At 33.7% G+C, this 15439-nt stretch overlaps 1 protein-coding gene across 1 annotated transcript in view; it reads right to left on the reverse strand.

The window, feature by feature from the left end:
- Positions 1 to 15439, reverse strand: part of LOC124366903 — a 77777-nt gene that overhangs the window by 41396 nt on the left and 20942 nt on the right. Inside the window, exons 5-7 of the mRNA XM_046823502.1 lie at positions 12540 to 12836; positions 7524 to 7684; positions 5822 to 5953 (exon numbers count right to left, since the gene is read on the reverse strand). Of these exons, the coding sequence (XP_046679458.1) occupies positions 5822 to 5953; positions 7524 to 7684; positions 12540 to 12836 (590 nt within the window). The remainder of the gene's footprint in view (positions 1 to 5821; positions 5954 to 7523; positions 7685 to 12539; positions 12837 to 15439) is intronic.

A 15439-nucleotide genomic window follows, 5' to 3' on the forward strand; every position in this document is an offset into this window, starting at 1 on the left:
TATCTTGCGATAAACGCTGTACGCTTGTACCCACTTGTACTTGCTATTGGCCTCTGGTCAGTCGGAGGTGGTTGGTCGACCAATGCAGACGTATGTTGACCTGTATTCTGTAGTTCAGTTTTAATAATTATTGTTGTGTTTTGTTTTTTTTATTAAGTGCAAGTTTTAGCGTTAGTGAAGTTGACGCACAACATGGCGGTTGTGATTCCTGACTTACGTGTGTCACAACACTCTGGTATGATTTGTTTATTTTAGCCTAGTTTGTAATTATGTGTTAGGTTAGTTATTTACCTGAAGAAGTGATCATATTGCAGATCTTGAAACGTAGTATTATTGAACGATGGCAAATGTCCAGAAAATAAATACTGTTTCCTAAACAATCCTTCCGTCGTCAAAAACAAATTTAAAACAGAGAATCGTACTTGAGTCTCGATGTATTAAATAGTGTTGTAGTTCACACACTGAAGAGAATTAATTTATCTAGTCTATCCATGTTACCCCCATATAAGCATTCAATATAGTGTCAATATAAATATCATAATAAAAATGTGGTATAGTATTGAAATATGTCATCATTTAAATGTACTATGTTTTAAAACTGAAGCTAAAATTCAGTTACGTATTGTAAAATACCACCGATTTTTGGCGCTTGATTACAAAATAGCTTGCACTACCTACTTTAAACATCTGTATTTGAAGTGATCAAACGAAAAATTGTTCTAGTTTTTTATACTCAAGGTAGTTATAATCTATGAATTGTACATCAAAAATATTTCAATTTTTTTAATTCCATATAATGGATGAATCTCGGTATGTACCGTGTATTGTTGTTAAGAGTAAATACTGTTAATTACACTGGTTTCTATTACATTTACGATTTGTGAACATCAAATTCGTCAAACGAAAAAGAAAAATACAGCTACGGAAGGATCAGTAAAGATGCTCTTAATTGGTCTCCTCTGCATCGTTCAACATGCTGTGTTTTCGATGTTGCAAGAAGACTTAGTGTCGTAGCTGGGAAGTGCATCAACCGTCAGTTAACTAGATAAGGAGACCGAAAGTCTCCACTTTAAGGTGCTGCATGGTTAGCGTACGATGATTCTCGTGTCTGTCACTTGGTTTTTAAAGTGTCAAGCTAAAAGATATGCGAGAAAAAATATCATAGAATATATAGAACCCTTTTGCAACCCTTCCATTTCGACCTCCAGCCAAAACTAAGCGACTGACGATCAATTTATTTCTCAGGGAAAATTCCTCGATCGATTTCAAGAAAAGCCAGTTTTTGTTCCTATAGAACAAATTGGCTATTGGGCTAAAGTTTATGAGATTCACATTGCAAATGATGGGTTAATGTAAAGATAGAGCTGTATATTCGAGCAGACTTTCATATTTGGAAGGTATTGTTTATTATATGCGATAAGGTAGTATTATCATACTACCATGCTTGGTGAATAAGGAACTTAACTAAGGAATATATTAAAATAAATAATGCAATATTTATACACGCAGGCACATTAAGCAAATAATACATTATAATTCTTATGCTACGGTACCCACTCAGTTCTATAACATTTCAATTTATTCCAATAAAAGTTTTGAAATATACCATCAGGAACATAGTGAGTATTTAATATGGTAAATCGCTCTGTGTTAAACTTTGCTCAGACAGCTGAACTTCAAAAAAGCTCCAAGGCAATTTCGTGATTGCCAGCTATTATTCTATCAAAATAAGAGCAATTTTCCACTTTAAAGCATAAGCAAGGCAGCTTATCACGGCTATAGTATGTAGTTAACTAAAGTTTGTATAATTTAAAAAAAAGTTTAAAGTAGAAAATGATATAATAATGTATTGGATTACACATAATACATGTGAATTCATGTCAATTAGATTACAAAGAGATCTTTTGATTTATTTCATTATTCATTTGTTACCATATGAACATAATAACATTTAAAATCTTTATTGTTAGCCATTTCTGTGGAAACCAGGCGTCTTTTTACAAAAAGATTTCTGCGAGTCAGACGTGTTCAAGGTATCTCCGCATTCTACAAACAAAGCTCCAAAGTTAATCGAAAAGGAAGTTTAAAAAGAAGTTCAGAAGGTAAATCTTAAGAGGCGTTCTTCTTCCTTTAGTTCGGCACAGAGGGAAAAGAAGAAAGTTCCTTCCACTCAGCCCAGGAAGTTCCTTTGGTGTAAGAGGAAGTACTAAACTCGAGGCGAACTAGAAGTTTTTCGAAAGCACCGTCTCCAGAACAAGCCGAGAACAGAAGGCTTTGAGAAGTTTTCTCACCAACCTTCAGGGCCTCTTGTAACAGCCCAGTAAGAACACCTTCAAAGACAAGACAACCTCGGACGCTTCAACAGAAACCACTTCGGACCAACTACATCAAGGTTCCGAAAGTCGTCGAGGAGGGTCTGTTTCCTGCCCGGGAAGTTCCTTTGGTGTAAGAGGAAGCACCAAAGGCCAGTCGAACTAGAAGGTTTTCGAAAGCACCGACTCCAGTACTAGCCGAGAACAGAAGGCTTTGAGAAGTTATCTCGCCAACCTTCAGGGCCTCTTGTATCAGAAAGGTTAACAGCCCAGAGAGAACAGTTTCAAACACTTCGGACCAACTTCAACCTAAAGGAGTTCGTAAAGTCTTCGAGGAACATCAAGGAGCTCTTCCAGCTTCTTCGAGAGTTCCACAGGAGAGGTTCGAGAAGAGAGGACTCCGTCCGAGGTTCACCAAGTTTTCCATCTTCTTTGCCTCAACTTCTAAAAGTAAAAGCGCTCTTTCAAGAGGAGCATCTTTGAAACCACTGAAACTTGACGGTTTTGCTGAAACGGCCTTGAACCAATCGACCAAAAAGCACACTCCTGGAATGTGTGGCGCCGTCATGTAACATCCCTGGGAGCGGTAATGAATGCCCAAACAGATAGGATGACCGCTACACTATGTCGCGTTGGACGGAGCGGCATAGACAAGGGGGGTGGGACCCCCCAACACCACCACCCCCCTACTCTACACACACCACATCAACACTAGTATGGAGGCTAAATTAATGGGTGTGGATTCAAACATATTTCTTAAATAAAATAACTATTTTCGTCAGTATTTCGTAATTTCTTTACAGTACAGAAAAAGAAAGTTAAGAAATATAATCTAACGTTATAAAAACAGTAGTAATACTTAAACTTAAAGAACATACAGCACTAATCTTATAACGTGAACATTGACGCTAAATTGTACATTTTGGAATTTTTCAAGGTACAATTCATAAATTTTCAGTCAACAAATTGAGACTTACAAAAGGTAACCTAATGAAAAATGCTTCATGAGAAGCATTCTGTATTAAAAAATGAACAACATTTCTGAATACTGTACCAATTTCTATACATGATTTATTTTGCGCCATCAATTTGAAATTTGATATTAGATTTCTAAAGACGCATTCCTAAAACACGTCAGACATTTTCCATGATCTAATGAAACAGAAGTATTTTAAAATTTGATGCATCATAAAGTAATGCAACAAATCTATCACCATGGAAACAGTGGTCAATGTCTCACGATAACCTAATATAACATAATTCGTGAACAAAAACAACATCGCACGGAAACAAAGATACAAGAAGATTTTATCATGCAAAGGTAAAGAGACTCAGGGTCAATATCTTTTATGCGCCCACAACTCTTAAACTATTCCTATAAACCCTAAACACTGTAAAACGTTGTTTTTCAACAATTTGTGGTCAACTTTCTAGAATTTTATTCTGTTATATGATAAGGTAGGCTACTATGACTATATCAAGGGATGTTTTCGTTCGTCACCATCAATCTGCCGCAGCTCTCACTGATAGCAGAAGGTATTACCGTTCAAAAACTAAATATACTTTTGTAACCTTGTTTATAAACAATCACAAAGACGGTTTCCTTGTTTTCATGAGCAGTTTTAAAACTCTTAAGAGTTGCAGGCACATAATACACTTTTACTGAGTGTTTGTATTGTTCCTTGGATTACGAGAAGACCTTAACACTACGACTCTCCTTACGACCGGAAGTAATAGTACCTCAGGAACGCCTCAACTGTCTTTGAGTATTTATTCGGTGAGCTTTTGGAATAAAATTTTACCCTATAATGGAATTTAACACGCCAGCAGTAGTTTTAAACCAGTAAAGGCATTTAGTTTTTATCAATAGTTCATTATCATTTTATTAATTTTATTATTGTAAACTATTTGTACAATATTCATAAAGATGTACACTCAATTAAATACGTGACTTTCTAACTTTCCTAACATCATAGTCAAATCGTTTTAAAACAGTGATTACACAATAACCTTCTTAAAGTATTTCGGCATCGCTTTATTCAAACAATTAACGAATTCCCAATAATAAGCAGCCGTCTGTAAGGCGAGTTAAAGCCTTCTCGTAATTTGTTGTCTTTATATGTAGCAATTTAATATTAGCAATTTTAGTTAAATTTTATATACAAAATTACTCTATTGCAATTTTAATAGTAGCACTTACCGAACTTTTCTGTATACTTTCACCGAACAGATAAACCTCAAATTCCAATCCACCCTTCGTTCAAATGTGTTATTTATAATTATAGATGCTATACAGGGTGATTCACGAAGATATCCAGAAACTGTGGGAGCTCATTTTAAATGTAAAACTAATGGAAAAAGTTTATATAATCACGGGTCCGGAAATGCTTGGTTAGCGAATTACGGATAGCGAAAGATTTCGTCCGGATTTCAACTCACCTTGTAAAACGAGATCGTGCTGAAATTCTGGTAAGCTAGATTAAGGAACGCTTCTTACGGTTTTTGACCTGATAAATGGAATAAATCAGGTCCCTGATCTGTAAGTTAAGTAGTTTTTGAGAAAGTTAGTATGAAATGAAAGCAATGGAGTGATAAAAACATTATTCCATCTTTGGCCAACAATAAATTTCTTGTATTAAAGGAGGAGCTCTTCTTATTGGAAAAACTATTTTCTATTATTTTCTATAAAAGAAAAATGACAATTTCCAATAATTTTAATTTTATCACACAAGGCCTTTCGACATCCAAGAACACCTGCCTATGACACCTTATATGTTGAAAGCCTCGTGTGAGAACATTCAAATTATTGGGCAATTATGAGTTTTCTTTTATACAAAATAATAGAAAATAATTTTGTTATTTCACTAAGAAACAGATCAAAATTTTTGACAATACTTGTAGAAAAGCTTTATATGTATAATGAGCTCCCACAGTTTTTGCAAATCTTCGTGAACCACCCTGTAACGAACGCGGCTTGTAGGAACGATGGATTCGCAATAAAAAGCCCAAACAGTTTGAAACTGGGTAAAAACATTGACTTATAAATATCTCAGCTACGTTTGCAATCTCGGTATGCCATATCCTATCAATATGGCGGATTTTCAAACTTCACAAAAACTCCATTATTTCTATGCACAGTCCCAGAGAACAACAAAAAGTGTTCTCGAATGCATATAGAACACTAGAACACATGCTAGTGTTATGTTAGTGTTTGTTTCAGTTACTAACATTTGTTTTGCATCTTGAACGGTATTTGAGATATTGCGTACATGTAAATCTCATGAGAATAAATAAATAATGTTTAAGTTGTAAAAAATTCTTACTAATTCCTCCGAATGACCCGGAAGGACTCTTAGCCGTTGCATTAAGACAAACATTTGATTGGATTTTTAGGCCAGATGAAAAAGAAATATTTTATATAAGGCTTACAACTAATGCATTAAGCGTTAGAGTCATTAGTATAGTAAAGGATGGTTCCATTAAGGATAGTAATGGGAAATTCGACGCACCTTGTGGAGAGGCGTTAAGCCATTCTTATCCTTTGCGAGAAGGATCTCCCGAGGAACCGGATCTTCAGTCCTCTTCCTCAGCAGGATCGGATCGTTGTTGACTGCCGCCGTGTGTACGTCCTTGATTGTTCCCTTTATCACAGAAGTTTGCAAGAGGATTAATGTTTTAATTAAATTTTAAATGTTAATTAAAATGTTAATTTTAAATGTTTAATTAAAGTGTTCAACGATTAGTTCATTTGAATATCTTTAGAAACTGGAAAATATATGAAATTTAGTATTGTGATTATTGAGGATACTTATACCAGGTACTTCTTCAGAATTCCTCAACTATTTTTAAAATTTTAAGAGGGCGATTTTTTTACTGATTGAAAAGTCCTACATGTTCAGTCAGGTTTTAGTAATCCCTATGGAACACAAACTTTGGCATAATTAAAAATCTTTGGAGTCATCAAGGATTCTGTTTTGGAAATTGAGAGGATGAGAGTTGTTTCTTTTATTGAACATCCATTTTTATAATAAAATAGTGTTTTATAAAATGAAATAAAAACAGAGAACAATATCTTTTCTAAATGAGTACAGTATATTTCGAGTTTTCGTAATTTTTTAAAATTGGTAAAACATTTGAAAATTTGTAGTTTTATCTATTTAGCCTTTTTCAAAAAAAGGATACAATTAAAATTACTTTAACGAAATATATTTAAAATCAAAATAGTTCTTAATTTTCATTATTTACGGCGTTAACCTGTTAATGCCCTGTATTTGCACCGTATATGTTATGTATACACAAGTATGAATATAACACATAAATATAAAAACGTATGTGACTTAAAACGTAAATATAAATCATGATTTCTTCCTACATTAGTCTGGCGCGAAACAAGCACTCGTAATAGAAAAAAATTATGATCATTCCACCTGAAATAAAAAGTCAACATAACTTTTGAAGATTCACATGTGGAATTGCTATTGTATGTACATGACCTGTAACTGCAATGAGTGTAATGTTTTTTACACATGAAGAAATTGAATTTCCTTCAGAAAAAATATAAAATAATAAAAACGTGTTATTCTGTTACAGTATATTGAATTAAAATAACATAATGCTCATAAATGAATAAGAAACATGTAATTCACAAAAGAAATATCGGATGTTCATACTTTAAAAATCTTATCAGCCATTTTCATTTGGGCCTAATTAAAAAAAATGACTTAAAATGCCTACTTTAAAAGCCCATAATTTCACTTTGCTGACCAAAAAAGATTTTCCTATTTTTTTATTAGGGAAAGTTGTACTAAAGGGTTTGAATTTAACATAAAAAATATTTTACAAACCAAAAAACGATTCAACCACTTTAAACGAATCTCCTTACAAAGCATAGTATTTGAAATTTGCAAAAAATCTTTAAAAACCAAATTTCAAACTGGTTCATGCTTGATTTAATGTTTAACTCACAGAATAATAGGTAGTTATAAAACACCAATAAGACAATAATGGTCTTTCTGTGTTTTCTGAAATTATTTTCACAAAATTTAGTTATTTATTTTTTTTTATTTCTCAAGGAACTCTATTTTTTGCATGTCCTAACAATGTATACCTACGTAAATCTCTCAATAACATTATTAAAATGTAAAACTGACAAAGTGGGTCCAACACTTCTGAGAAAAGTAAACAGTCGCAGATTAGTTTCCAGGAACGCACCATGACGTAGGGAACACCTGCCAGGAACTGTTTCACCGACGGGTGCTGACTGGTCTCGGTACGTAGCTTGTCGCCATAGCCCTCCCAGATGACGTCACGCAGTCGACCCAGATCCCGGTCGTGGATCCAAATTCGGATGTTTGCCGGCTTCACCACAAGACCTGCTGGGAACGTAATTCAGAGTATAATACACAGTATAGTATGAGTCATAGTAAATTAAGCAGGGAAAGAGTAGGATTTATAGTATTTAAATAAAATTATTAATTAATTGAAAATTTAATATTTAATTCTATTAGTTGCCTGAGAATGCAAACAAAGAATCCCAGGATCGACGAACTTTATAATGATATACAATATTCACCAAAACCTTAATAAGTCCTAGTATATATAAATAAATAAATAAATATATATATATATATATATATATATATATATATATATATATATATATATATATATATATATTATTTCGCAACCCAATTACTAGTTACTGGTTAGTATCATTTTTCTCTGTTCTTAGAACTAAATTCTTGGCGGAATAATAACCTAATTGGCACGCGAAGTAATTTCTTTCTCTCTTGAAATTTGTAGCTGAAGATATTGCTGTTGAGCAACTCCTCGCGCGCCTTGTCCGTAGGTAAAATTTACATTTTTCGTATTATAAGTTAGCCCTTTCACGAGTGACATCTATTTTTGAATGTAATTAAAGTAAATTTGTAAATAGTAAAGTAACTTACGTACGATGATTTTTTTTATTTGTCAGATTAATACAGATATTAGTTGTGGTGATGCCCTTCTGACGAGACTACGTTGTCGTGATTATAAGTCTCGATAAATGGTTAATAGCATCGCGATTTTGTTTTAGGTCCGTTTCAGTTCAGTACTTTGAGTACAACTTCGAGACCAAGTTCTTGTTCAGCTTCGAGTACCTTCAGTATTCGTGTTCTAGACTTCTAGTATTTTAATCTCCCTTGTTGCGATTACAGCTGCAATTTCGAGCCAAGATGCTGACGCCACGTGTGTGTCGAGATCAACGTGAAGAGCAGTCAATTTTAATGTTTTATTAAATGACTAAGTTCATAGGCAAAATTCTAAAGAACATTGGAACAATTAGGCTCACCCCAAGATATCATTTAAGTTCATTATCTTTTTGGCAATGTCCATCTAATTAGATGGTTTTCAGTTTTTTCTTAAATATTTGAGACATTAATGAAAATAAGATTACTTAGTTATTTGAATGGTATTCAGTTTTCTAGTAAGAACCGGTTCCAGGAATGGTAGATCTACAGAAGATGCCCTTATTAATATTAAAGACGTGATATACTCTAGCTTAAATGAAGGTACAAAATGTACTGGATTTTTCATATATTTTTAAAAATCCTTTGATTTGGTGGATCACAATATATAATTATTGAAAATTGAGGCGGCGCGGAGAGATCGTGGTGGTTCCGTATTATATTCCTCACTGGTATGAAGCAGTGAGTATGTGTAGGCCATAGTGTCAGTGCGCCCACTGGTTGTAAAGACAGGTATGCCGCAAGGCAGTATCATCTATGCCATCTTGTTCTTGATTTTTATTAACAGTGTATTAGATAAAATTTTACTGGGAAGACATATTCGCTGATGACTTTGTTTTTTTCAACTTCCAAATAAATATGCAATTGTTATAGGAACGAAATTAATTAGGATCTTTTAATTTGGAGAAGCTGGTGTAAATTAAATAAATTGTTAGTTAACGTTGGAAAACAAATTATGTATATTTTGATTTTAACACTTTTATTCTGATTTCAAGTTTCATATAGTAACTGTACTAAGAAAGGAGACTCATGTTATTGTAAATAAATTGCAAAATAAGACACTCTTAAATACTACCTAGAAGTCATTGTATATTGAAAATTAAATTGGGAAAATATACAACGGTCTTGCCAAACAAAATTAACTCGACTACAAGAACATGTTATTTTTTCGAAATTTTTACGGTACAATGTTGTTTAGAACGCTATAATTTTGCTATGGTCGAGTCAAGGCTTCAATTACTAGGGAAGGGACTCTTAAAGACTTAATAGAAGGCTAAAGGTCATACAAAATCATTTAATAAGAATAATGTCGCGTAAAATAATACGAGGTAGCTCCATTCCTATTTTATTTCCGTTAAAAATTTTACCATTGCAATTTTTTTATATCTTATCTTCTTAGGCTTTTTACATTAGACGTGGTAATTTAGAAATAACGGACCTAAATTACAGTAGCAAAAGTTTACACCGGTGAATGTTCAGAACTCCAGGTCCATGTTGAAGCAGTCTTTTTTATAAAAGGTCGAATTTGTATAATAAATTTCCTTACAAAATAAAGATATTAATGGACATTATAAATTTGTATCAATTTTAAAATGCATGAGCTTTGTAGTTCATTTTACAATTAAACATATTTTTCCCAGTGTTTTCATTATTTTAGCTGCTCTATTAATAATGTACTAGATAAATAAATTAGAAACAAACTAATAAATTAATACGTAACTACCAATGATAAATACGTATTTTGCTTGTAAATGTGTTAGTTTTCTGTTGAGAAGGAAGAGTTTTTGAAAGAAATTGTTTACTAGTTTAAAGAAGAAGATGGTTTTAAATGAAAGTATTTCAGTTGTAATGTTGACTAGTGCAGTGTTATCTGTGTCCAGTGCAGCCAGACTGGTATCAACAGTAGCCTATTATAGATAGACTCCGGTAAGAAACCTGTTTTGTTTTGTAGTCCCCTGACACACATTACTTGCAAAAGTGGTCAGTCCATCCAAAGTTGTTTTTTGTTTGACAAAATCTTTTCGGATTTCGCTCCACTGGTCTTGAAAATTCTCGTGACACCCCATTATTATCCATTATATTTATGGACTTTGCAGATAATATGTGTGCTTTATCACCCGTTGGGTGAAGAATAATAATAAATACACATTTAAACATGTGATAGTAAATGTTTGTACTTATTCATCTGTCAAATCTGGGATTTAAATCAACTACAGTAAAATGATATAATTTATTACATGAAGTGTGTTAACTGAAATATCAGGACTTGTACTTTAGTTTCCCTTTAGAAACTGGCCTAAAAGAGACCATTGTTAATGAAGTCGTTGGGCCTATTCAATACAATATCATGAAATACTAAAGATAAATTCGAGGTTTTAGAGGTTCTTATAAACCAGTTTCTCTTTTTGCCTTCAGGGTCATTTAAAAAGTGTCATATACTCATGGTGTCCCTGATTTTCGAAATGAAGTCGTGTGCGAAGCCCGCGGTAACTGCATTTACAATAACTTTATTATTACAATAATAAAATTATGAAGTGAACAGGGGTGTTGGGTTAAAATAGTCTTGTCATGCATTGCCGCACAGAGCATTGGGAACAAATATAGTACAGAACTTTGTTTTTTTACGTTCTCCTAAATTTGGGGGATTTGTCGTGTTTCACGTGCTGTTTCAAAGTGATAGTTTATTTTTAATCTTCACATATGTGTTCGATCGCTGTTTTGATGATTTGGCCCTTGTGGCCAAACTTTCCGAATGGGTTTCTTTCTTTCGTCAGAAATGTCTTCCAGCCCTATTCCTGCTCCCCTCTGACCAATTTTCCAGACAAAACTCTCTGGCCTGGATGTGTTCCTATTTGAAGTATCTTTCCTGCAACGTTTACGTCTTCTTTCAGTAATTCAGTTGGTTTCCATTTTGGTCCATATTTAAATTTTCATAAAAATCATCAATTTTCTTTGTTAACCTCGTGGTTTGATTCACTTGATGTGCTCGTAAAACTTTGTCTTCGTTTCCTCACAGCAGCATGTATATCAGTGTAATTCTTTAATTATATATCTGTTCAGCGTCTGTTTGCCAGAAGGACGGCTGAAACTGACTATTCAGGAGCTAACCCCTTTAGTTTGAAAATCGTTGGTGTTCGATTACCAATGGTAAGAAGTAAAATGGTGGTATTTTGTGAAGGAAACAGGATTTTTCCGGACATTTGCCATCGTTCAGTGATACAAAAAATCAGTAACACTACGTTTCGAGAACTGTAATCTGATCTGTTCTTCAGGTAAATAACTAACCTAACACATAATTATAAACTAGACTAAAATAAACATATCATACCATAGCGTTCTGACACGCCTAAGTCAGGAATCACAACCACCAGGTTGTGTGTCAACTACACTAACTGTAAAACATGCATTTAATAAAAATTAAACACAAAACTAATCATCAAAACTGAACTACAGAATACAGGCTACAATAGGTCAGCATTCGTCGACCAGCCACCTACGACTGACCAGAGGCCAATAGCAAATGGGGATCGTCACGGTAGAAACAAGATGACGGCAAAAAAAGGAAGTGAGCAGGAGTGAGCCCATTTTTATTATTGGTTCATGCTAGACGAACTTCTTAAAACCATATTGTGACTCCGTATTGGTTTATTACAAATATCTTATCTGTTTCATACTTTTGGTTTTCTTGTTAGTTAATTTTTCAGGATTGGCAACCAAAGCGGCATAACCTCGACTGACGGTTAACTGATTGATTGGTCTGCCAATTTAATGTATGTTGCCTCTATTAATTGCCCTATAAAGAAATGAGGTTCCCGATGTATTATTGGCTTAATCCCAATGCAGATGGTCTTCGGACCAACAATGGTGTGCTGTTTTTTACTTTTCTGTGACACCCCTTCTTGCCTTTCTTTGTGTTCCTTGCGTTTAATGGTCCTTTTGTCTCGCCCATGCAACTAAATTTTATACTGTAAACAGGTTTTGGAATCCTGTGTGCCATTTTTTTGTTTTGTTTTTACGAGACTTTGAGAGTACTGTGTGTCTAATTATCAGCAATATAAATAAAGTAACAACATAACTATTTATGTCGATTGACAGCGTGTTTAAAGAAATATAGTAGTTCACAAGTTACTTATTTTATTGCACTACGTTTTAATGTCCTCTTAGAGAAGTTGGTTGGAGAGGATTTGAGTAGGTCCGTTGCTCTCCTGAATTTTTCAGCCATCCTCTTCCGGTACCTCAGCAACCTGGATGGGATTCCACGTCTCCTCCTGCGAGCCCCATGTCTGCTCATGGACCTCCCCTTTCTGCCCTTCCTTCTTCTCCCTCTGCGCTTTTGCTCCTTCCTCCTCACCATAGCCTTCCTCGCTCTGACCACAACCGCCCGCAGCTTCTTCGGCGTCTGGAGCCTGTAGAACCCCTGCGAGTCTCTTGTTAGAAACCCCATCTTTGTCGCCAGTTCCAGTGCCCTGGACGCCATCGGGGCCGTCCCTTTGACGTCCACTCGCTTTACCGCGAACTTGAAAAGATTGGCTGGTTTCACCGTTTTCATTTTATTCCTACAATTTAGTCATGTGAATGAAGGAAACTAATGATTTTGAATTCTTCCGAGTGAGAGGATTTAAAACGTTGTGTTAGTTTTTTTTATTGTTGCCTAGCAATGTCGTAGGGCAGTAAACATTCCGTAGGACTTAGTAATTGTTTTAATTATTGGGCTTTACTCATAGTTGTTTAGTAAAGGCAATGTATCCATATTCACTCAATAACGGTCGAAAGAAAGTAAACGTTAAAACATAGATAAAATAACAGTCGAGTTTTGTGGTTTTAGCTCCAAATCGCGAGAGCAAAGCGTGTCCATTGAAAAGGCAATATAAATCGTTAAAATGTTGAGAATTGTAAAAAAATATGTTTACCTAAGCTAATCTTAATATATAAATCTGGACGTTGGTTTCATGTAATAAAATACGTTTATTACTATGTAATAAAAACGAAGGCACAAATAAAGTTTGGTATACTCTTAATCCGAAATTTGCTCCTATGCTACTTAGTCAAGGTGAAATAAATGTTTAATATTGAACGTGCATTTCCTTTAGTTTGAGCTCTTTTCAATATTTTACTTTCAAAGACTTTTAGGACAGGCATAGAATATAAGAGACTCTCAGCATTTCATTATAATTATAGAAAATTCAATTACATTTTAAATTTATAAAAATGGACAAGCAGTAAGTACTACATAACTAAAATTAACAATGTGTAAGTAAAAGAAAAACGATTGGATTAGATTTCGAGGTTAAATTACGTTAGTTGCCGAAAAATCTTATACTTTTCTATAATTCTTACATAAAATATTAATTATTGAAATAGTAATGTAAACTAAGGAAACATGTCTTTACGACTGTATTGAGAGGGTTACAAAGTATTTCTAGCTTTTGAACGATCTTACACTAATGCATCCATCCATAAGTTTAGGTCAACGTAATCTGTGCTACCCCAGACTCCCTAAGCCAATGCTTATCACATAAAATTAAAAATTCAAGTGAGTCTGGTTGTCCAAGTGTTATAAAGTCATTTGCAATATGTATTTCCACAGAATAAACCCTGAGTTCTAATCTTGGCTGGCCAGCAGCAAATCGTTATCTTTAAAGAGATAAGGTGTTTGGCTCTGTAGTTTCACTGATAACGCCGTAAAACTGGTTCTTAGTAATCTTTACTATTGTAGAATTATATAAGGAATCGTTGTAGCAATTAGATATGAAACAGATGTATATAAAATATTAAGGCTAAACATACTGGAAAATGAAATTTATCCAATCCATGGCCCCTTCTGTAGCCAAATTTATTTTTCTGATATTAATTTTCAATGGAGTTTAATTTTACAAACTGATTTTTAGACATTTACTGAATTGTATGTATAGAGAATCAGACAAAATATTTCATTTATAGCAACAAAATTACTGTACATAACTTCTATTTTAATTTTGAAATTAAAATTTGCAGGTAACCATTTTGTGGGCATTAGATATAAATGAATTTTGAAATTTAAACTTTTAAAATCGGTTTAACAGAAAAACAAATTTGTTTCATTTTAATGCTGCTCCATCCATAGTGGCTCAATTTGGAACTGATCCCAACACATTTATCATTAAGAGTTGGAAGACAAAGTTTAAACTATATGTTTGTAGTATTTGTACCACATCTTTAATATCAATAATTGTAATATTTGTAGTATTTGTCCCATATATGTAACATTTGTACCATATTTGTAATGTTTGTAACATATTTGTATCAAATTTGTAATATTTGTACCAAATTTGTAATGTGTGTACCATATTATTTTGAAATATTTATACCAAATTTGTAATGTTTGTACCATATTTGTAATATTTGTACCAAATTTGTAATGTTTGTACCATATTTGTAACATTTGTACCAAATTTGTAATGTGTGTACTATATTTGCAATATTTGTACCAAATTTGTAATATTTGTACCACATTTGTAATGTTTGTACCATATTTGTAATATTTGTACCATATTTGTAATATTTGTACCACATTTGTAATGTTTTTACCATATTTGTAATATTTGTACCACATTTGTAATATTTGTACCATATTTGTAATATTTGTACCAAATTTGTAATGTTTGTACCACATTTGTAATATTTGTACCAAATTTGTAATATTTGTACCACATTTTTAATACCTATAATTGGACCGATTTTGAGCATTTGCTCATGTTCACCAACACAAAAACAATACAACATAAAAACGGCTTATCGGACTGTGTTTCAGTTCCTGAGGGGGAGATGAAAGCTTGTTTACACAACGAACTACTATGGCACCAGTAAGTATAATGACCATGATAAGTAGAACACAACAGACGCGAAGTAGGTCAGTAGCTCGTCATACCACGGACTGGGTCGGTGTTATATTGATTGACGATCTCAATTACTGTCCTCAATGTTTACCCTTATCATGACCTAGACAGGTCTGCATCACGGTCAATATTTCCACTTGTTAGTTCGCGTCTAGGCGGAGTGTGATTCAACAGATACCAATTGCGCATGCCTAGTAGAAGTTATGTATTACCACTTTGTAAGTTCCTATTAGAGATTTGGAAA

This window comes from Homalodisca vitripennis, chromosome 7 (genome assembly GCF_021130785.1).
Source record: "Homalodisca vitripennis isolate AUS2020 chromosome 7, UT_GWSS_2.1, whole genome shotgun sequence".
NCBI classification, from domain to species: domain Eukaryota; kingdom Metazoa; phylum Arthropoda; class Insecta; order Hemiptera; family Cicadellidae; genus Homalodisca; species Homalodisca vitripennis.